We start from the raw sequence: 22,457 nt of genomic DNA on the forward strand, positions 1-22,457 counted from the left end.
AGGAAGTAATATAAATAAAAATATAATTAAAAAAACTTAATATGCAGTTAATAGCTAATAATTTGAATGGCTTCAATTACTTGTGTTTTCGCAAACTATTTGTAATTTTTTGAGGTTTTCTGCATATTTAGTCCGTTCCGATGGCTTAGTCTCACCAAAGACAGGTCTTATCGCTTTCATAATGACTTTTTAGTAAACTTATCAAGAATTTGTTGAAAGCTAATGATCTTTAAGACTTTTGAAACTATTTGGTATAAAAAATGTTGATTGATTTTTGAATTTTGCCTCATTGTTCTTCTTTTTGACGACTTTTACCTATTCTCATTAAAGAAAATTTCCATGTGCTGTATAGTTAGGAAGAATTAAATTTTTGCAGTTAAGGTTTTATCCGATTGCATCTTGACGTTGTTACTAGGTGCTTTTAAATTAAGATATTGAGTTTTTGCCTTAAATTTTTGGTTTTAGCTTATTTTGTTGTTTGTTTTTTTTTCTCGTAGTCTTTTTAATGGCAGATCTCGTGAATGCAGTAATGATGCATGGCATTATGTAATTCAATTAGTCTTTAGGTTGTGTAACGATTTTTTTAAAATTCAAAAACCTATTTTGATTATCTCTTCATTTGGTTGACAATCAAGTAAAAAAAAGTAGATGAGCTCGGGTTGGAACATCATGTGCGAACGCACATTAACCAGCATCCTTGTTTTATTTAGATACGTTTAGAAATCGGAAAACAGAATAACTTCAACAAATTTCTTTGAAATTCAAATTTTTCACTACGTTTTATCGATTTAATGAGATCACTTAAATTAAAAGACATTTTTATAGGAGCTTAGATAACACACATACATGCTGGAAATCAGGCGAATGAGAAAAATGATTGCTAGTTTACTGATCTTTCGATTTTTTTCATCTTGTATAATCACTAAGGAGATTACTGGAGAAGAAGCTTGAGCAACCCTCCCCCCCCCCCCCCGGTATGATGTATTGCAGGTTGCAGGCCCTTCTCTTACCAGAATGCAGTGCAGTCGAAGTGTACCATCATCCATTTGCTGGGGTTGAATGCAAAGCTGTGGACAGTCTCTGCTCCGTATAAGAAGTGTCTGTACTCCGGACAAAAGAAGGCGGTGCCAGCATACGCTGCATCCACGTGCGTCCACAATCCATTCTCACGGGCCACCTAAAAGACATCAGAGAGCAGATACTGGCAATTTTTTGTCGACTATTTTAGAATCACAAGTTGCGTGTGACTCTGAAGTCACTGAGAATATTTGGCTCACATCTCGTTACCTATACTTAAAACTACAACATTACAAGTTTTGCACTGCAGAGATATATGGCATATTTTAAGCATGGCAATTCAAAATATAAACGCATTAAAAGGTAAAATCGCTGTTATGAGACACAACAACTTAGTGAAGCCACATAAGAAAAACTTGTACTAGTCTTGATTTTTCTTTAAAAAATAGCTTAATTGTTTCGAGAATAAGCTAGATAAACCTTTTTAATCGACATGATTTCTCATATAATTGAATCTTTTATCATGTTCTGTTGTATGAAAAATTGCGTGATAATATCCGTGAAAATTTTGGAGTTTAACAAAATTGAATTTTTCATAAGACTGCTTTGTCAAAGCAACCGGTGACCAATTTTTCGGGTCTGTTCTGTCCTAAATGGGGAGGGAGGATTAAAGATCACGACGGCATTCATTTTAAGTATTCGATTTTATTCGGACACATATTTTCCCTCGTCATTTAAGCTTACCAAAAGTGGAATTCAGATGTCATAATTAAGTAAAATTTTTGTGCTGAATGCAAAATTTCATCTCTTCTGATAACATCCACATTAAGTTATAACTATTAGTATGTGTTTGTTGATGCTCACCTGTCCAACTTCGAGGACGTTGTCAAATGCACAGATTCCAGTGGTACCAAGAGTTGCACACACCTGGTAAAAAAAACCCATTTTATTAAAAACCCAAATTAATTACAATTACATAGGAGGAGATCCGCGACTAAACTCCTCTATCATGAGACCCATTCGGGTTGCCGACAAGTGGCCCCCGGGCACCCCGAGAACATAAAAAAGAGCATAACTGAAAAATTACTCGCTTAAAGTGAAACAAATTGATTTCAATTTATAGAGCATATGTTTGGTTCATTTTTTTGGTTTTTAATCGATATATGAATATACATTATAGTTCATTAATTTTTTTCTTTTCTTTTTTCGTTTTGTTGAGCGTAACAACGTGATGCAACAATAAGAAATTGGCTCAAGGGACAGCAAGTGTAGAAATAGAAAATTAATTTTCCAAAACGTTCACTTAGACGTTGGCATGTTTTTTTCTCTAAAATATTCCATTTCACTCAGGAAAATTGCGAAAGCATTTATATGACACGATGAAATGTTTAACCGTTGCTGTCAGCTAACAGAATTTTTCAATATTTTGAGTGGAAAAGAAAAGAAACTAAAACTCAGAAATTCCCTAGCGCAAAAATGACTATTATGTTGCATGATCTGGCTAGACTCTTAAAAGATTACACAAAACTATGACAGAAATCTTGACTGGCAAAAATCTTGAGCGATAACCGTGTTCCTGCCAAGACGCTTACAAAATAGCTGTCTGCTCTGCGAGATAACAATCCTTTTAAACAGAAAAGACACTGAGATAACTATGAAAGTTATTGTCAAAATTTCTTCGAGATAACTGATGTCAGAGGGTCAGTTTGCAGCTCAAACAGAAACACATAATGCAGCCGTTGTTATGTGAAGAACCGTAAACATCAATTAGTTCACAGAGATTCTGAGAAATTTGCCAACGTTATATAGGCTTATATCTTAATTCACAATTAATTATTTTGTGGATGACAGCAAGGGAATCAAAATGTTTTAGAACATGACTTCTGAATAATTTATCACTTTTTTTATGTGTTCATCACAAGTTTTTTTTTGAAATCATTCAAAATAAAAGGGCTTTTGGCACCATTAGTCTTGACTCGATGACTTGAAACTAGCAAAAATGTTTTTAACCAAATCAATCCGCATTGAAACTTTTGAAGTTAGTCATTTTATGATTTTATGTTATTTTATAGGTTACGATTAGTAGGCAAAAAGGAGGGACAATAGAAAAGCTTAGTTGCAACAAGCAAATCTACTTGTTTTGAAAGTACGTCTTTAAACTGACGCACAGACTCTATGAAATTGAAGTTAACATCTATTATAGAAAAACAAATCAAAAACAAAGTGGAAAAGAAAAATTGATTGAGTGGGATAACAGCTCTTGTTTTGAATCGGCTCTTGAGATAACAGCTCCATTTTCTTTAACATATCACGCGAAAAGACTGAAACAAGGGGTTTAGGGGCAGGAAAGTGTCGACCAAGAGGTCAGAGAGACACTGCAAAACTTGGCTCTCTGAAAGATCAAGGTAGTACTCAGTGAGCTGCAATCTTGTGCAAGCAAGCTGTTTCATTTAATTCAATTGGTTTAAAATTTTTGGTGTTACCGGAAAATATTCTACTTTTTCTTACTTGTTCGTCGTTGAAATTTGTTTTGAATTATGATAGAAAAAAATTCATCCTTTTTGCAATCAGTCGATTAGAAACAATTGCAGTTTTGAAATAACATAAAACAGATGGTATATTTTTAACTTTAGTAAGTGTTCGTTTTCTGCTACTTTTTCTTCCTCGCACACTCTCAAAGCCCACGTCTCGCCCACTTCCACTCCAAGCAATTTGATTAAAAAACGGGTTCTGAGTAGGTTATAGAGTAATTTTCAAACTAAATTAACTCAAGAACTCAAAGTTAGTGAGAATAATGGCTACAAAAGTCTGGCGATTATTTTTCAGCAAGATAAAAACAAGCTTTTTACATAAAAGAGGAACAAAAAAGTTGTAGTATTTGATTAATCACATATATTTCAAATGAGTTCTTCTCTCAAAAGTAACCATTAATACTACTAGCAAATTATATATTAGCTCTGTATGACTAAAATAATAATTGAACACCAAGAAACAAAAAAAACTGCCTGACATAGGCAGACACATAATATGCAGGCTACGAGTGATGACATCAACCAATCATAAAACTTTCCTTGATTTCATACCAGTCATAGATGATGCTTGGTAACCACACTGTGTCAAATATGAATTTTAGTAACCATATTAGGTCATATATGATTTGTTTAATGTATTGGAAATCATGGAAAAATCATACAAAAATTTGTAAGTTGAAAAACTGAATAGTTATTATTTTCGGTAGAAAACAAAGAAATTTGGAAATCAAAAAAGTCATATATGATAAATAAAACAATGACTGATGCTAACATTTCCCGTATAATGCAGTTAGAGGGCCTTTAAGTTCAATATATTGTGTGTGTGCAGTCCACATTTGACTACTTGATTACGCTAAAATATTAACTTTGGACTTTATACATATTCGGAAAATTATTTAAATTAAAAAGGCAAAGTTTTTGAATGTTTCGAATAAATGCATGTTTGTTGGTATAACCTGGCTTCAGAGAATAGGAAAACTTTAGCATACAGATACACATTATCTTTCATTCAGCCACCAACTTTGCAATAAGTATTCCATTTCCCGGTCGTTTAGTGGATCACAAAGTGATGCCGAGAAATTACATAAGTGATACATTATCAATAAAAATAAAGAAAAATAATTGAAGCGAAAACCATGATTGATTCTTGATATTCATACCAGGATCATATATGATTTTTTGGTAATCATGCAAGGATCACAAATAATTCCTGGGTTCAAAATAGGGCGTACTAAGCAACCAAGTATGTAAAATATGAAATAATATATAATCCTTTCATGAGAAAAAACTTCTTCCTGGGATGCAACGCTTGCGATTTCTGGCTTTATCTGGGCACCAAAAGCACGCAAAAGTACACCTGTACGAAAGAGGCAAACTTGCAGATGAGATTGAATCTAAAAACCTATAGGTTTTGACCCCAAGTTTCTGTATGATCCTTTCGTAACTACCGTATAATATTTAATAAAAATCACGTTTGTCCCAGCATGATTACTATTAATAAGAGTCATATCTGGCCCAAAAATGAATGCTGAAATATTTGCACAATGAGTAAACAGCCCAAGCCGGATCCGGATGGTTATCTTGCAAGATTTTGCCAGAATCTGGCAGAATCTTGCAAGACGATACACCGTCTTGCAAGAATTTCTGCCAGAATCTTGCAAGATCTTGCAAGATAACCATTTTTTGCAAGAATCTTGCAAGATAGCCATTCGTTCTGCCAGAATCTTACAAGATGACCGTTCGTTTTGCAAGAATCTTGCAAGATAGCCGTTTGCAAAAAAAAACTTTCTTACACTTGAAAAGACCCTACACTTGGAAAGAAAACGCTAAAACGGTTGCAATATTCAAATGTACACTTATTTTGCGCATCAACAAAAAAACGAAAGGCAATTATTAAAAAACATCAGAAAAAAATTAATCTAAGCATCAAAATTTTTGGGCATTGGCAAGAAAAATTAAGCGTAAGGAGCTAAATTAAACGAAATAAAGCTGTTTAAGATGCAAAGAATAATAACACATAATTTTTTCATCAGAAAAGGTAATATAGACGTGTAGTTTTGTAAATCTTGATAAAGTTGAAGGAAAATAATTTTTGATAGTAATTTATTTTGTGTTAACAGCTCTCAAAGCTTGATTTTAATTTGTTTTCTTCAGATAATTCATATTTCCAGATTTAAAATCTATTCAAATTATTTTTTTTCTTTAAAAAACACGCAACTGATTCTTAAGTAAATTTCTGGTCGAAATGAAATGTGTTGCATGAATGAGAGCCAATAAGAGAACAGCTCGACCGGAACGAACTTGCAAGAATCTTGCAAGATAACCATTTTTCTGCCAGATCTTGCAAGACAACCATTTTTCTGTCAGATCTTGCAAGATAGGCAGTTTTTGCAAGATTCTGGCAAAATCTTGCACGATAACCATCTGGTCTCGACTGGGGAGGGATTAGCAAATTTTTTAGACTGACTTTTTAGCATTAATAATAGATAGATTATTAGATTATTGTTATTCTACAAGACGTTATCCAATTAATTTCAGTAATTAATATTTTAATACTGCTGAATCTGACAGAAGTATCTGAAAAGCGCTTTCACAAATTTTTTTTTTCTGAAAAACGCCCAGGTCAAAGGGAATAATGTTTGTCAACTCCCAAGCCGGATCCGAATGGTTATCTTGCAAGATTTTGCCAGAATTTGGCAGAATCTTGCAAGACGATACATCGTCTTGCAAGAATTTCTGCCAGAATCTTGCAAGATCTTGCAAGATAACCATTTTCTGCAAGAATCTTGCAAGATAGCCATTCGTTCTGCCAGAATCTTACAAGATGACCGTTCGTTTTGCAAGAATCTTGCAAGATAGCCGTTTGCAAAAAAAAAACTTTCTTACACTTGAAAAGACCTTACACTTGGAAAGAAAACGCTAAAACTTTTGCAATATTCAAATGTACACTTATTTTGCGCATCAACAAAAAAACGAAAGGCAATTATTAAAAAACATCAGAAAAAAATTAATCTAAGCATCAAAATTTTTGGGCATTGGCAAGAAAAATTAAGCGTAAGGAGCTAAATTAAACGAAATAAAGCTGTTTAAGATGCAAAGAATAATAACACATAATTTTTTCATCAGAAAAGGTAATATAGACGTGTAGTTTTGTAAATCTTGATAAAGTTGAAGGAAAATAATTTTTGATAGTAATTTATTTTGTGTTAACAGCTCTCAAAGCTTGATTTTAATTTGTTTTCTTCAGATAATTCATATTTCCAGATTTAAAATCTATTCAAATTATTTTTTTTCCTTAAAAAACACGCAACTGATTCTCAAGTAAATTTCTGGTCGAAATGAAATGTGTTGCATGAATGAGAGCCAATAAGAGGACAGCTTGACCGGAACGAACTTGCAAGAATCTTGCAAGATAACCATTTTTCTGCCAGATTTTGCAAGACAACCATTTTTCTGTCAGATCTTGCAAGATAGGCAGTTTTTGCAAGATTCTGGCAAAATCTTGCACGATAACCATCTGGTCTCGACTGGGGAGGGATTAGCAAATTTTTAAGACTGACTTTTTAGCATTAATAATAGATAGATTATTAGATTATTGTTATTCTACAAGACGTTATCCAATTAATTTCAGTAATTAATATTTTAATACTGCTGAATCTGACAGAAGTATCTGAAAAGCGCTTTCACAAATTTTTTTTTCTGAAAAACGCCCAGGTCAAAGGGAATAATGTTTGTCAACTCCCAAGCCTGATCCGAATGGTTATCTTGCAAGATTTTGCCAGAATTTGGCAGAATCTTGCAAGACGATACATCGTCTTGCAAGAATTTCTGCCAGAATCTTGCAAGATCTTGCAAGATAACCATTTTTTGCAAGAATCTTGCAAGATAGCCATTCGTTCTGCCAGAATCTTATAAGATGACCGTTCGTTTTGCAAGAATCTTGCAAGATAGCCGTTTGCAAAAAAAACTTTCTTACACTTGAAAAGACCATACACTTGGCAAGAAAACGCTAAAACGGTTGCAATATTCAAATGTACACCTATTTTGCGCATCAACAAAAAAACGAAAGGCAATTATTAAAAAAACATCAGAAAAGTATTAATCTAAGCATCAAATTTTTTGGGCATTGGCAAGAAAAATTAAGCGTAAGGAGCTAAATTAAACGAAATAAAGCTGTTTAAGATGCAATGAATAATAACACATAATTTTTTCATCAGAAAAGGTAATATAGACGTGTAGTTTTGTAAATCTTGATAAAGTTGAAGGAAAATAATTTTGGATAGTAATTTATTTTGTGTTAACAGCTCTCAAAGGTTGATTTTAAATTGTTTTCTTCAGATAATTCATATTTCCAGATTTAAAATCTATTCAAAATATTTTTTTTCTTTAAAAAACACGCAACTGATTCTTAAGTAAATTTCTGGTCGAAATGAAATGTGTTGCATGAATGAGAGCCAATAAGAGGACAGCTCGACCGGAACGAACTTGCAAGAATCTTGCAAGATAACCATTTTTCTGCCAGATCTTGCAAGACAAATATTTTTCTGTCAGATCTTGCAAGATAGGCAGTTTTTGCAAGATTCTGGCAAAATCTTGCACGATAACCATCTGGTCTCAACTGGGGCAGGTGTCATCTCGTATTTGAAAGTTTTGTTCCTTTCATAGTGACTTTATCAATTAATACCCTGGAGTAGTTTTATAAATAACTTCTGTTTTTCTCCACTCTTGAAAACTCAAGAAATAACAGTTTTTAGTATAGATGATGTTGAACGCATGTAGTACACCCCCTTTTATTTACGCTCGAATTCCCAAATTACATTCGCCCACATCTTATAAGTCAACATTGCACATCTTAAAATATTCCCTAAACAATCCGGACTCAGATTTTACTGATATGTTTATGATTCATATTCTGTAGTGCCTAATTTAAATATTGCTTTTTATGGAAACTACAAAAGCAAGAAAAGACAACCAGTCTCAACCGGAGAAATATCATAACGAAAAGACATAAAACAGCATCTTTTTTAAGTCAACGCGCCCTTAATAGCTTCAAAATGGTATATGTGCGCAGTGCTTTTCTTGTTAAAATTAGAGCGAATTTTATGTTAATGGGTCTTAGCCTTCCCCTGAGAGCCCTTGCAGAAATTTTGGTTACGTCATTAATGGAAAACTTTCTTCAGGCGCTATTAAAGTGAACTGGAAAAGTTCACCAAATTTATAACAATCCCAATTTTCCAATCAAAGCTATAATTAAACTCGTAGGTACCCAAATAAACCTCTTAATTGTAAAGTCACTTTTTACAGGGAAGGGGTGGGAAATTTGAACAAATTAGGTTTTTAAAGTTTCCCTCCAATGCCTTTTAGCACATTTTAGGGTATCAAACTCAATTAGAAGTGATCTCGGGCCCGGGGGTTATGTTAGTTAAAATCATTCGTATTGAGTCTATTAAAAATTCCTTGGTTCTCTTGACCTTTGGTACGCTAAGATAAAGTATTCATTAACTGAATGGCCAAAACAGAGAATTAGATATTGTACAGGCATTATTCCAGAAAACAAGAATTCGAGTTTGAAAAGTCTCAAACTCGGTTTTCAGAGCACTTCAGCGCTGAATAAGCAGTTGTTTGTCTCTGAGTCATTGCATCTCATGAACATTAATCAAAAAAATTAAGAGCGTTCTAAAAGTGTTTCCTTATTATATTTAACGTTGAAAAATTTCTCAACCCGTCCCAAAAATGTTTATCACGCCAGTCTCCATGAACTCATTTGTCCTACTATTCTGCTGTCATCCGAAAAAATACTCAAAATATTGCAACTTTCACTAAAACCTGATTAAAATTAAACATATCAAGGAGGCTCGGTAATATGCGATTGCAAATAAGGTTCCGACCCCGCTCATCCCCAATTTTGGCACAATTGTTTACCAAATGAGGAACAGATAGAAAACCCCCAAAAATTCAGGTATTTTTCAAAAAAATAATTCGTGTATGAACAAAAAGATACGAGTGGAATGAGCAATTAAATGAGTGAAACAAAAAATGACGCATTATATTGATAAAATCTGCCATTATTAAGAAAGCGAGTCAAGAAGAACAGCAAAATCAAACCACAATAACAAACATCAATTACATTCAAAATTTATTAACAATTGAATAAAAAATTCAAAAACAAAATCAAAAAAGCGTCAGATAAAACTGAAACTAAACAAAAAAACTTGCAGTTCATTAGATAAGATATGAGACCAGTACATAAAAAGAATCGGTAACAATTAGACAAAAAAGAACAAAAACACAGCGAAGTTAAAAAATTCGTCATAATTTTTAAAAGCAATTACTTTCAAAGAATTGAAAACCATTATAAATTAGCTGAAAATATCCCCGAGGTTTATGATTCTCTCTGTTTCTATGGAGGTCATTAAGAGCTGTTTTATTCAATTTTTCGCGGTTACAAAAAAACGACACATAGACAACAAACAAGATTTCAATTAAAACTTGCCAGAAAACGATATCGAAGCCATAAAGCCATATTTTGCCCCTCGAAATGTGTGCAATTGCGTTTCTTTTGAACACCAAATATGTAGTATGTGATCTCTCATTAATGAGACTATGAAACAAGAAGACAAAATGAAAAACGGCAATAATTAAATAATACTTTTGTTTTTTTCGAAAAATATTCTTTCTGAAGTCATAAAAGTCAATAGCTAGCTACAAGATGAAATATTTAAAAAGGCTCGTTTATTCGTCCAAAAGAAGCGCATGAGACCTGTAATTTCATGAGACGTATACAGAAAGAAAATCAAATTTGGCAACAATCAAAAATTAATTTACTTTTCTTTTGTAGAAAAACACGTGTCGAAGCCAGTAAAGTCATTACAAAATCTCTAAAAACATTACATTTTATGACAATAATAAAACCTTGTGACAACAATCTTTGAAAACAATAATGTCATATATGACCTGTAAATAACGAGACTAAGCAACAAACAGACAATAAAAAAAAACAAAATTTCTAAGTTAAAAAGTATTTTATTTTATTTTTAAAAACAACTATTTTCAAAGCAAAGAAAGACATCCGCTATCTTTTAAAATCAGAATATCGGCTCATCTATTTCTTCATAAAAAGTCAAAGAAGCCTTCCATCATACAGCAAATTTCATACGACTAAAAGTACCAAGTAGAAACGACATTTAAGGAGAAAACTAAAAACTTCAATTAAGCTCTTCAAGAAAGGGGTGTCGAAGCCAATACAACCACTATATCTATCTCTAACGATTTCGAGATGTTCAATTGTGACTTATTTCAAACGCCAATTTTGTGATATATGAACTGGCAGTATTGTGAAAACGTGGCAAAACGAGACAGCGTGAAAAATGGGCAAATGCCTTTAAATAAAAACAATTGTAAAAACCGCAAAAGATCAAATGTTAGTCCAGTAGAAAGAAGTCCAGCAGCTTTCATTTCTGACAAAACTAAGCTATAAGTTGAACGAATTGAGAAAAAAAATCGGGGCAAAGTTCAATAAGCCATTATTTATTTAAAAATAAAAAAAATTCTAATCACAACGACCATCAGCTTTGCGGTAAAAACTAAATACATTATTTGAGTTACTTAAGAAGCCAATTGGATCTATCGCCAGTGAGCTTGGTTTTGAAATGTTCTGTTCTTTAATTAAAAAACAAAAGTTCGAATTTTCCTGTAAAAAACACGACTGATTACAATCCGAATTATTTTTGCCGATTAGGAACACTTTTTTCGAATTTTATAGATATAGGTAATTTGTTAGTTAAAAAATTAAAATCAAATGCTGCGTTTATGATAATCAACGAGTAAAGTTAGCAAAAAAGGAATCATTTCAAACACAGAGCAGTCTCAGTGGAAGTGGAAATATGACTAGCCCCCTTTTGAATTTACAAATACAAGACTGTTGTTGTGATTTTTGATTATTTACTTCCGCCAAATTGGACTAATGAAGCTTATTGCGTGCTATTTTTGATGAAGGCTGAATTTTGAAATATTTAGATCCAAATTTTCGCCCAAAAATTAAATCAAAATGGTCAACAATTCTTTCTTGTCTTTTAAAATAAACTCATCAACACTATTTTCAAAAATTTTAACAAATTTTTGCAGAAAATTGCGAAAATTCCGGAAAATTTGATCAAAATTAACGTATATATGTCTAAAATTCACAGAAATTTAAACATCGATAACTCGCTCTAGAAAACGAAATTAAAAAAAGCTTTTTAATTCCATAATTTACGCTGGATGGGATTGTTAATGATACCTCTCACAACTTTCTGAGATGAATAAATCGATCGCTCAAAATTGTCTGAACAAACCATTTGAGTATACAGTTCATCCCCGTCAAGTGGGTTCGGAATAAAAATGACATAAAATGACTAGCTTCAAAAGTTTCAATTCGGATTGATTTGGTGAAAAACAATTTTCGATACTTTCAAGTTATCGAGTCAAGATTATTGGTGCCAAGACCCTTTATTTTGAATGAGTTCAAAAAACTTATGATGAACTATTAAAAAAGTTATAACATATGCAGAAGTCTTTTTCTAAAACATTTTAATTTACTTGCTGTCATTCACAAACTTATTTGTGAAGGAAGATATAAGCCTATATAACGTTGGCAAGTTTTTCAGAATATCTCTGAACTAATTGATTTTTACGGTTTATCAGAAAAGGATATATTTTACGGTTTTTCAGAAATAGAAAAGGTTAAATGGCATTTGACCAGAAGGATTTTACCTGATTTATTTTCCAGATATGAGCCATCTAGATTGAAGTTCTTTTCAAAATAAGATTGTGCGAAACGTACTTATTGTCTATAACTAATGCACAATCATTTTCTTCAGTTTTTTTTATAAAAATTTGCTCTTGCTGTAACACATATTTTGAAGTCAACCTTTTCGTGACTTTTAATCTGAAATTAGCTCTAAAAAGATTTACGTACAGGCTGAGAGAAGAACTCCGTCAAAAAATTTCTCTGATGAGACAAAAGAGATACTATTCTATCCAATTGGTAACATTATTGAGCAAAATACTCTAATATGGAAAAACTAAACAGTTTTGTAATATACCTGTTTTAGTTTTCAACTCGTTATCTCGCAAATATTGGATTTAGTATTGAAAATTTTATTACGTTTCAATAGATGTGCACGATTAAAGGAAGAGTTTTATATGTAAAAAATTCAATTTGGAGGTTACTTTTCGTGTACAAATTTTTAATTACTCTATAATAGACTTCATCCAATATAACGGCTCATTTTTAGCAGTCAACGGGGCTTGGGATACAAAAACTTGCGCGCCCAGTGACATCAATATCTCAACCAACTAATTTTCCAATATTTTGAAAATTTGACAAAATTTTAATAATTCGATGTGATCATTACGACGCAGAAGTATAACCCAAATTTTCCGGCTTAGTAAAATTGGCTCGAAAATTAGGTACATACAATAAACGAAATCAGCAGACATCCTTTGTATCTTACTTTTCGCAAAATGGGTTCCCCCAATTTTGCGAAATAAAAGAACACTCGGTGCAAAAAGTAGGTTACAAATCTTGTAGCACTTTTCCGCTCAGTTTAGGTATCTATTATTCGCACGCATTTTGAGCATGCAATAAGCACTTTAATAAAAATTTAATTGAAGCTTTCAAAGCTTTAAAGTGTTTTAAATACATGCAACCACAAAAGCTGATTTTTCCGAAAAATCCCTCGCACATCAAAGGCTTTGTATATAAATGTGGGAATGGCTGATTTTACTAAGTAGTAAAAAATAGTACTAAGGAGTAGTAATAAGTAGTAATAAAGTACTATTAGTAGTAAAAAGATACTACTAGTAGTAATAAGTTAGGCTTAAATAAATAAGTAGTAATTAAGTTAGGCTTAATTGTGGATTATATACGAAATCGAGCTACATTGCGTGCGAAAAATCGATACATAAATGGAGCACATGCGTGATACAAACCGTGCAAAAAATATGTTATAAAGATTGCACTTGAACTTTGCGGCTAGGATTAGGACACTTTTATGAACACGGGATTCTAATTTCCCTTCCATTTTGCCGGTTTCTGCTAATGTAGCTATTTTCCGCAATATTGTTCCACTTTCAATGTATTAATATAGTAAACACGAACACGAGATACACGCATCGGGCATATCTGCCCATGGCGATTTGGGTATACCTCTGCGTCGTAATGATTGTCTGGACAAAACAAAAAAAAACACAGACGAAAAATAAACAGCAAGAAAAGTGGACCTAATTTTAAAAAATAGAAATAAAGATTTTTTTTCTCGCAAACTTACAGCTATTCATTAAAAAAAAAAACGTTCATGGCTGAAAAAAATACTCAGAAAAAATTATTAGCTTATATTTTTTAAGAAACTATTCTCATTAAAAAAAAATTGTCATCGAGGTTTTGATTTGAGCTATCACTGAGGAGTTCTGTTTGTTAACAATTTATGTATCAATTATATTTTTCGAGCTGTATGTTTCCAATAATGTTGTTTTTCACCTGACCGAAAAAAGGTACCTCAAAGGTTGTTGTGAGGTACCTTAGAAGCAGTTGCGCAGAAAAACATTATGGCAAGCTCCTTGTACTAACTTGTGTCCCTGTTTTTCCAGTTGTCTTTCCCTCCAAGTTTATATTGCGCAACAACTGAAACGTGAAAAGTTTTCAACTGCTACATTTTTTCTATAGACCACTCATACTTTAAAAAAAGTGACAATCATAAAAAAGCAACGTTTCTATCAATAATCATATCAAACGTGCAACTGCACTTTTTGCCATGCAAGCTGCATGAAATTTTAGAAGTGATGGAATTTGATTTTTGTAGTTTCATGACATTTTGATTTTTGAATTAAAAACTTTGATCTCAGCTCTTTTTTGAGATAGCAAAAATGTTAATTTCATTTCCTAATTAAAAAGGAAACTGATGAACTAGTAAATAGTACAATCTTCTGTGAAAAGAAGAAATTAAACAAATTAACTTGAGACGTTTGAATTAATTGAAAAATTGGAAGCAGGGTAACGGCAATTGCAACAATTGTTGATTATGAATCCAAACAAATTGACCATTTCATTGAAAATTGAAAACATTAGTTCATTTCTTTTGATCAACCATACTCTATATTTATTGGATTTGTGTCCGAAGTTTTCCTGAAATACTTATCACCGTAGTTATCATGTTGAATGAAAATTGTTAAAATAATTGTGAAAATTGCACTCTGAATTGTTCATTGATGTTTTCTAATTTTCTTTGCATTTTTTGTGCTCATCGTCAATTAGAATAACTGCATAAGTATCTTTATGTCTAAATAAGATATGTATTTCAAAAATTAGGTAAAAGAACTGGTTTTTTTAAGTTACACTCTTATCTTCCCACCCATGCAACAACCTACTGATATAGAATTGCTTTAATTGGTCTTCCTTTTTCTTACTTTTGTATTTCATGACTATTCAACTGTATTATACTTAAAGTTTTTAACATCTGTGTCGCAAAAAAAATTAATTAGAGGATTATCTGGTGGTGCTATATTTTATTTTGTAATTAAGAAATTTGCAACGACTCTGTTTCGTTCGCTAAGCCAATTTTGGCGGATCGGCAATTTTGTGGAGTTGTACAAAATTGTTTATTTTGAAAACATTTCAGAAATTGAATCAAACATTTTTTCCATTGTTTTTCGGAAATTGAGAATAAATGTTCGAAAAGTTATTTCCAATTAATCCTCTTTTAGTTTTTTTTTTAAAAAAAATGTAAAAGTAAACCTTTTTATTAAATAGTATAGAAACTTATTTTGCATAATTTTTCTATTAGTTAAGATAAAAATAAGGAAAATTGACAATTTAATGAAGCAGATATGGTAAATTTGAAATAACCGCCAAACACGTCTTGAACATCAATTTTCAAAAAAACTTCTCTATTTTAATCATGCGTAACGTTTTGATTTCCTATTAAAATGCTTATGATCAATTTTTGGCGTCAGATATAAGTCAAGTTCTTTCACGACAGCAGCTAAATAAACAAAATGTATAAAAATTTTTGATTGATAAAAATCTTCCAAAACCAAAAATTTAGGAGTAATATTACTCAGTTATTTAGAAAACCTGTATAAAAAAAATTACATTATTGCTTTATTTTGTTATTTTCGAAGAAGGTGAATTGTTACTTTTTCACGCTTAAAATACTAAAAAAATTGAGAAAAACTGACCCTGCATTTTGGTTCTGACATTCAAAAACTCTAGTTACCAAAAAAACATACCTAGAAAAAAAACTTAATTTTGGTGACAAGGTTTGCTATTGCTTAAAAAGGTAAAAGCAACAAAATTTTCTCACACAATTAAATCTTACAGTAATTTAGAGGTCTGCGTTTTTCAGTGTTGCCAATTAAAACAATTTACACGTTTTTTTTTGCTCACGTGTAAGATTTTCTTTTAACTCGGGATTAGCAGCTTTAAAGTTCATTGCGAAATAATTGGAAAAAAAAAGAAAACAAAAGTTAAAAGAATTTGACAAATTCAACTGCTGCCTTTAAGGATAAAAGTATTGCTCGACAGTAACCTGCATTTATTTGAAATGAAGTAACTGTTAGACAATAGTTATACTTCAAATCTTGCTTTGGGTATTTCAAATACGCATCAATGATCAAACATGAAGGCAAGGAACTGATGACTGAAAAATTATGAGTAAAAAGATCTGCCATTTTTGATCAGACCGACATGGGTCACGCAAAAGGGGACACAGTGCCAGCACCTCTTGGGTCTTCAAGGTCTGATCAGGGCCTTATCCAGACTACACACTGTGTGATCATCATATTACATACGGTCTGAGTATGTAGATAAGAGCATGGACTAGAATCTGGATAGTCTAGTGCTGTGGTCTCCATAGTCTGACTAGAGCCTTTTCCAAAGTGTGTAGTGGTTGATAGGAACTTTTTCCAGAGTGTGAATAGTTTGATCGAAGCCAAAATGTTCAACCGAAGAAAACAATCGGTCCCCGAATGTCGTCTTCTGAATTTCTACTCGGCCAACAGTGAGGGGACTCTGTCGCCCAAAAAATCGATCAAACAAAATAAACTGAAGGTTTCGAATTGGTGAAGCAAGCGCTACTTTGATACTCTGCTATTTCCCCTCTTCCACTCTTGTACGCTGTGGCAAATTAGATTGCCTTGAAATAAGTTAATTCTTAATCAGGCTCGTAATTTCAATTATTCTCAGACAGATAACAAAGGTAAAGAATTTGCTTGCATTTCAATAGAAAGAACAATCAAAAGACAATTTATAAGGGTAATTGAGAAAAGAATAGGAGAATTGCCGTGGTTCACTTCCCAAATGAACTTAACCCAATTGCTCAAATTCACAAATGGTCTTAAATTTGCAACTTTCCAAGTTTAGTCTCACTAAACTAAGTTTTCCCGCTTCTCTACTTTAGCTTCTAAAGTTAAGTCCCACCAAACCAACTGCTCTCTCTATCTCGCTTGTGCGAATGTATCTCCTCTGTCTAAAGTTCTCTCCAATACTCACTATCCGACAGTCTGACATCTCTCTTCGTGTCACTTCAATATATACTCAGCCAACACGCTCTTATCTTAAGCAAAGTAACCTTAATCTTTTAGGTAAACATTGCAACTTACACTTGAATTCTGTCACATTCCGTAGGAGGACTTTCTTTGCTGTGCAAACAAAACATTGCAAATTATGCTCTGTCAATCAACCGCTACCACACATTGTTCAATTTTCACCTTATCTTAAGTAATTGACCTTTGCACTCTAGTGTAAACAATTCCACTCCACATTATTGCACATATGCACATGTCATTTCCATTTTTTTTTTGCTTAGTAAACATTGAACGTTGCCTTGAAAAGCTCCTATCGCTCCATTTCCGCTCTCAAAATCAAATGATTGATATCAACCAATGTCAAACGCAATATGTTAAGTAAAAAAATTGATTGAAGACCAAAATCACAATCAACTGTTATAGATAATTTTCAAACCACTTCATGCAATTCCCCCAGTTAAAAAACACCGACTAAATATTTTATTAGAGGTCAAAAATTAGAGATGAGTCGTCGAGCTGGCAAAAATAACTATCGTCACGGAAAGTCCATTCACAAGCAAGTGCACCTACCCACCAACTTTCATGACATAGCTCCTAGTAGGGCGCGACCAGTGCTTGTACACATGACTCGTGGTTTTTTCGAAAGCAATCAAAATTCAAAAGGTCACATCTCCTGTTCTTGGGGGTCAAAATCACTTCGGGTTAAGATATTTCAAAACTGTACGGTGCCAAAGAGTTGCGCACCAAAAATTATTGTGCTAGCATTATCCGTTCCAAGTTGTTTGCGTTTTGAAATTTTTAGGGAGTCGTGAGTGCAGAAACCAGAAAAATCCGAGTTCGTCAAATCTGACCGTGGTGGCTAATTTTTGTCAATAAATCTCTCAGGTTATCATATTATCACCATTTCAAAGTCATTCGGCCGCTCAAAAACGCCAATTTCTGGTTTTCGGCTCTCGTGTCATCCCGAAACACTAACTTCTGGTCGCACCCTGAAGTTAAAGTAGCACTTTTAGAAAACCCTGAAGAAGATACACTCACACTCCAAAAATTATAAGGCTACTACCAATACTCCACGAGCAAATCAATTTTTATGTCCCGCAGCACTGGCGTGCGTTAATTCTGTGTGGGTTGATCTGAGCTCAAATCAGGTTCCGCTTATTGAAAAAGGTCAATCCAATCTTTCAGGTCAATTCGACTTCAATTTTCTGAGAAATTGCTATTCGAATTGCAAGTGCTAATAACCCTTACTTGAAATTACCCTAACTTTATCTACCTTACAACAACTCAAAAACCAAACTAAACCGTTTTCTCTTGGTACTTAAATCAATAACAAAAAATGCATATTCGTTTTGAACCTGATTTTGCCCATGTTCTTTATTGAGGTGGCCAAATTTTACCTCAAAACTTCAAAAACCTTCAAATCCGGTGATAAAAATTTGGGCGTGGGTGATCTGGTTGGCCCGGAAACTATCCCAGCCTGGGAGGAACAATGTATGTACATGCCATTAAACTTTGGCTAACGTCCACTTAATATAACTACTTAAGGGGGAAGAGATCTGTTTGTTGGTATTTTCATAAACATACTGGATCAGTTTGTCTCTGTTAAACCTAATTTTCTTCACTTGAAATCCAAATTCGATTACTTTTCAAATTATCCAGTTCACTTCCAAACATAAGCGTAATCTCCAGTGGACTTCTAAAAGGAACAACTCATTTGGTCTTTGGCCTGATGCATTTATACAACATTGCTGAGTAACGGAAATAATTTGACAGCTCAGTTAGCGTCTAATCAGTAATTTGTTTATTTAAGATATATCACTCAACGTCCCTCAGTGGCGCCTTCGAAATATTTATTCTTTATTGCGGAAAGCTAAACTGACAAACCTAGCTTAACTTAAATAAGGGAAATCTCTTAAATTCACTTCGCTTGATTCACTTATTCCAAATATAAACTGAAAGTATGATTTCAACACCGAAAAAGAAGTGCTAATGAACCCCCGAAGAAACTGATTTCTACAGAACACAGTATTAGTTGATGAGCACTAAGTTTGATTAATGCTGTAGTGATAAAAATTTTTTGTTCGATAGGAAATAATTTTTTCTCAATGAAAAACTCAAAAATCACATATAAATTGACGTCTATTTCTCATAGAAAAACACAATTTCCATAATTACTGCTACTTCAATGGCTAAAATTTTAGTCAGGGTGCCTTGGGTTGTTCACTTCATCATGTGTTCGTCTGCTCCAGATTTGTATTAAACATATTATTATTGTTCCGACCCCTCTCTGAGGGGGAAGAACTATATACTCAAATGGAAATTTTTGTTCAGACAATTTTGACCGATCGATATAATAATCGTAGAGAGTTGTGGTATCATTAGAAAGCCCATCCAGCGTAGAATATGGAATTAAAAAGATTTTTTTTAATTTTCGTTTTTCATAGGGAGTTATCGAGGTTTAAAACTTTGTGAAGATTAGACGTAATTCAGCTTTTTTTTCACATTTATGACAAAATTGTTATCAAATTTTCGTCAATATTGCTAAAAAATGTTGAAATTGTTAACTGTAGTGTTTTTGATTTTATCTCTAAAAAAGAGGAGGGTTGCTGAATTGCTCGATCCGAGTTTTTTGGCTTGAAATTACGCTAAATTTTTCAAAATTCAGACTTTTTTCGTCAAAAATGCGGCCTTATTCTTTTTAATCTCAAAAAAGAGCTATTTATACTCCCGCTGGCTTTAAGAGTCATCTAGAATTATTATCTTGCCAGTTTTTTGCAAATTTAAATTCGAAATTTGTACAAAATGCATTATTTAATTTTGACAAACTGAAAAAATATTTACAGAATTGATCTATTACGCAATCATTTAAACAGTTGAGTGTTTTGCGAGTATTTTGCGTATTTTGTAGACGCTCAGCAGTATCTGGCTGGTCTTGATCGTACCATGGACCATTATAATGAAAATTTTTTAGATTTTAATGTGGCGCGACATTTTCTCCAATAATTTTCCGCTATAAAAATGATTTTTATTTAGATTACGGACACGAATTTCAAGTCAGGGCTGAAATTAGGACAGATACTGTTTACCAAAAAACGAGAACCAACGAGATTTTATAATGGTTTCAGAATTAAGCTCATGGTTTTTATGTCTCTGAGCAATTGTTTTCGTAAAAATTTTATGGAGTTCTTGCGTTTTGTTTTCTTTCTTATGATTTTTGTAGTCCAATAATTTATTGTCCCCAATCAAAGATCCAGTTATTTTTTAGGAGGTATAAACGAACCTAGACATTTTTTCAGTTGTTATCTAATGTCGCTTATGAGATTGATTATATTTTTTTGAGAAAATTTTGAGCGAACTTTTGAACTCTGACACTATTTTTTCTTATTTCTCTCAACATCGGCCACAGTCTCAATAAAAACAAGCAGAAACCGACATCTTGTGATCTATAAATTATTGTCGGAAACGATTTGATGTTCAACTAATGGTTTCTTCATTTTGGTACTACGCGTTTTCAAATATTCTTTTTTTTATCATAATTGCATATTTTATGAGTTCATTTTGCTTCCCTGTTGAAATATCACAATATTGACGAATCCAAGTAAAGGAAAGCATTGTAGACACATGCAAAACGTTGGGGAAAGGCGTATCTGGACATATTAATTGTTTTTGTTGAATAGTTTTGTGGTTTTTGGGGCTGGGTCAGAGTTATCTCGCAAAATTTTGTGTGTTTTTGATTTTGCATAAATTTGTCATTCTTATCGTTGTTGTACGCCATATATCCGATTACGATAGATCTTAATTGCTTCAACAAGACGTATAACTAAACCTAGTTGAAGATTTCAGTTTACAGCTGTTTGTTTTAACGACTTTCAAATTAAATTTAAAAAAAAAAGATTTCGTTTTCATCTGATTCCTTTGTTGCTTTTATTTTTGTCAGCATGTAACTCAATCTCACAATTTTGAAGTCTCGATTACTTTTGTTGATTCAAACAATTTTTTCGCGCTTGGTTATACGTTGTGACTGCTTGCTTCGACGGTTAGGTTCAAAAAAAATTCGAGATTTCTAAACTGTTCAATTTTTGGGTTGCTTTTTATTGTCGTTTCGAAGTAGTCCATTTATGAGGAAGGCTCATTGATGTTGAATTTGAAGGACAAATTATTGTTTACAGTTCTAGCAGGTAACATCTTATATTTATAGTGCCTTGAACAGTGTTATGTTGTAAATTTTTTTGGCTTCTTTATGAGTTTTTTTGTTGGCTCGTGACTTAGTCTCATTATTAACAGACCCAATTGGCTTCCTGCGGTGTGGACACCTAATCCATCGCTTTTTGTTGTAATCTTAATTCTGTTGTAATTTTTGAAGATATCTGTATTCAAAAATAATTTTGTGTTTTTGAGCTTCGTATTGTTAAATAGTTTTTCGGCCGATTTGTAGCTCAGTCTCTGTGAACACAGGTCACAACCTGTTTCTAGTGAGCGTTAATTTTTAACGATTTTAGCTTCAAACAATTGTTTCTCGGCTTTTTGCTGTTTTTTCTACGAGATTTCATAAAATGTTAGCTTTTTATACATTTATACATTTCTAAGTATTTTCGGTTTCTTTTCAAATTATAACAAAAATCGTTAATCCCATTGGCTTTGAAGTTTTGCGCAACCAGACATTGGATATTGACATGTCTCAATTGCTTCCTATGTAGAGATAAATGAACAATTCAGTGGTTTCAGTTGATATCTAATGACATTAATAACTGTGAAATTATTTGTTTTCAAAAATGGAAAAGTATTCTGAACTTCGCACTTACTTGCTCTTTTTTGTCGACCTGTTCACCAGTCGCATTGGGGACAGTTCCCATATCTTTTCTAATGAAGTATAGGTTAAATTGTTTAGGTTTTTATCCGATGCGAGTTTGATTTTGTTATGATTTTATAGATTTGGTTATTGTGTTTTATTTTAGATTTTTTTATAGTTTTATTTGTAAATAATGTTTTGTTGTTTGTTTTTATTTTTGTTTTTTCTAGTAGTCCAATTATCAACAACTTTCATCGGTCCTCTAGCGTGGCATTATCGTATTTCATTGGTTGTTTATTGAACGATGTGTATGTTTTTGAAAGTTTTCTATCTCATCATCCTTTGGTAGCCAATAAAGTCTAGAATGTGGATGAGCGGGGTCGGAACTTTATGTGCCTACGCATATTACCGAGCCTCCTTGTTTTTCAATAATGGTTTAATACGGAGCATCTAGCTAAAAAACTTACACTGTTATAATTTTGTGTAATAATCAGATTAATTATCTGAAGACTCTGATAAACCCAATTCAAACCCAATTCAAAGATGTTTCTGGCTTA

The 22,457-nt window shown here is 32.7% G+C and overlaps 1 protein-coding gene across 1 annotated transcript in view; it reads right to left on the reverse strand.

The window, feature by feature from the left end:
- Positions 1-22,457, reverse strand: part of LOC142341325 (aromatic-L-amino-acid decarboxylase-like) — a 101,394-nt gene that overhangs the window by 13,299 nt on the left and 65,638 nt on the right. Inside the window, exons 6-8 of the mRNA XM_075392249.1 lie at positions 16,377-16,571; positions 1,882-1,944; positions 1,011-1,177 (exon numbers count right to left, since the gene is read on the reverse strand). Of these exons, the coding sequence (XP_075248364.1) occupies positions 1,011-1,177; positions 1,882-1,944; positions 16,377-16,571 (425 nt within the window). The remainder of the gene's footprint in view (positions 1-1,010; positions 1,178-1,881; positions 1,945-16,376; positions 16,572-22,457) is intronic.

Source organism: Convolutriloba macropyga, chromosome 6 (assembly GCF_964194025.1).
Source record: "Convolutriloba macropyga chromosome 6, txConMacr16.3, whole genome shotgun sequence".
NCBI classification, from domain to species: Eukaryota; Metazoa; Xenacoelomorpha; order Acoela; family Convolutidae; genus Convolutriloba; species Convolutriloba macropyga.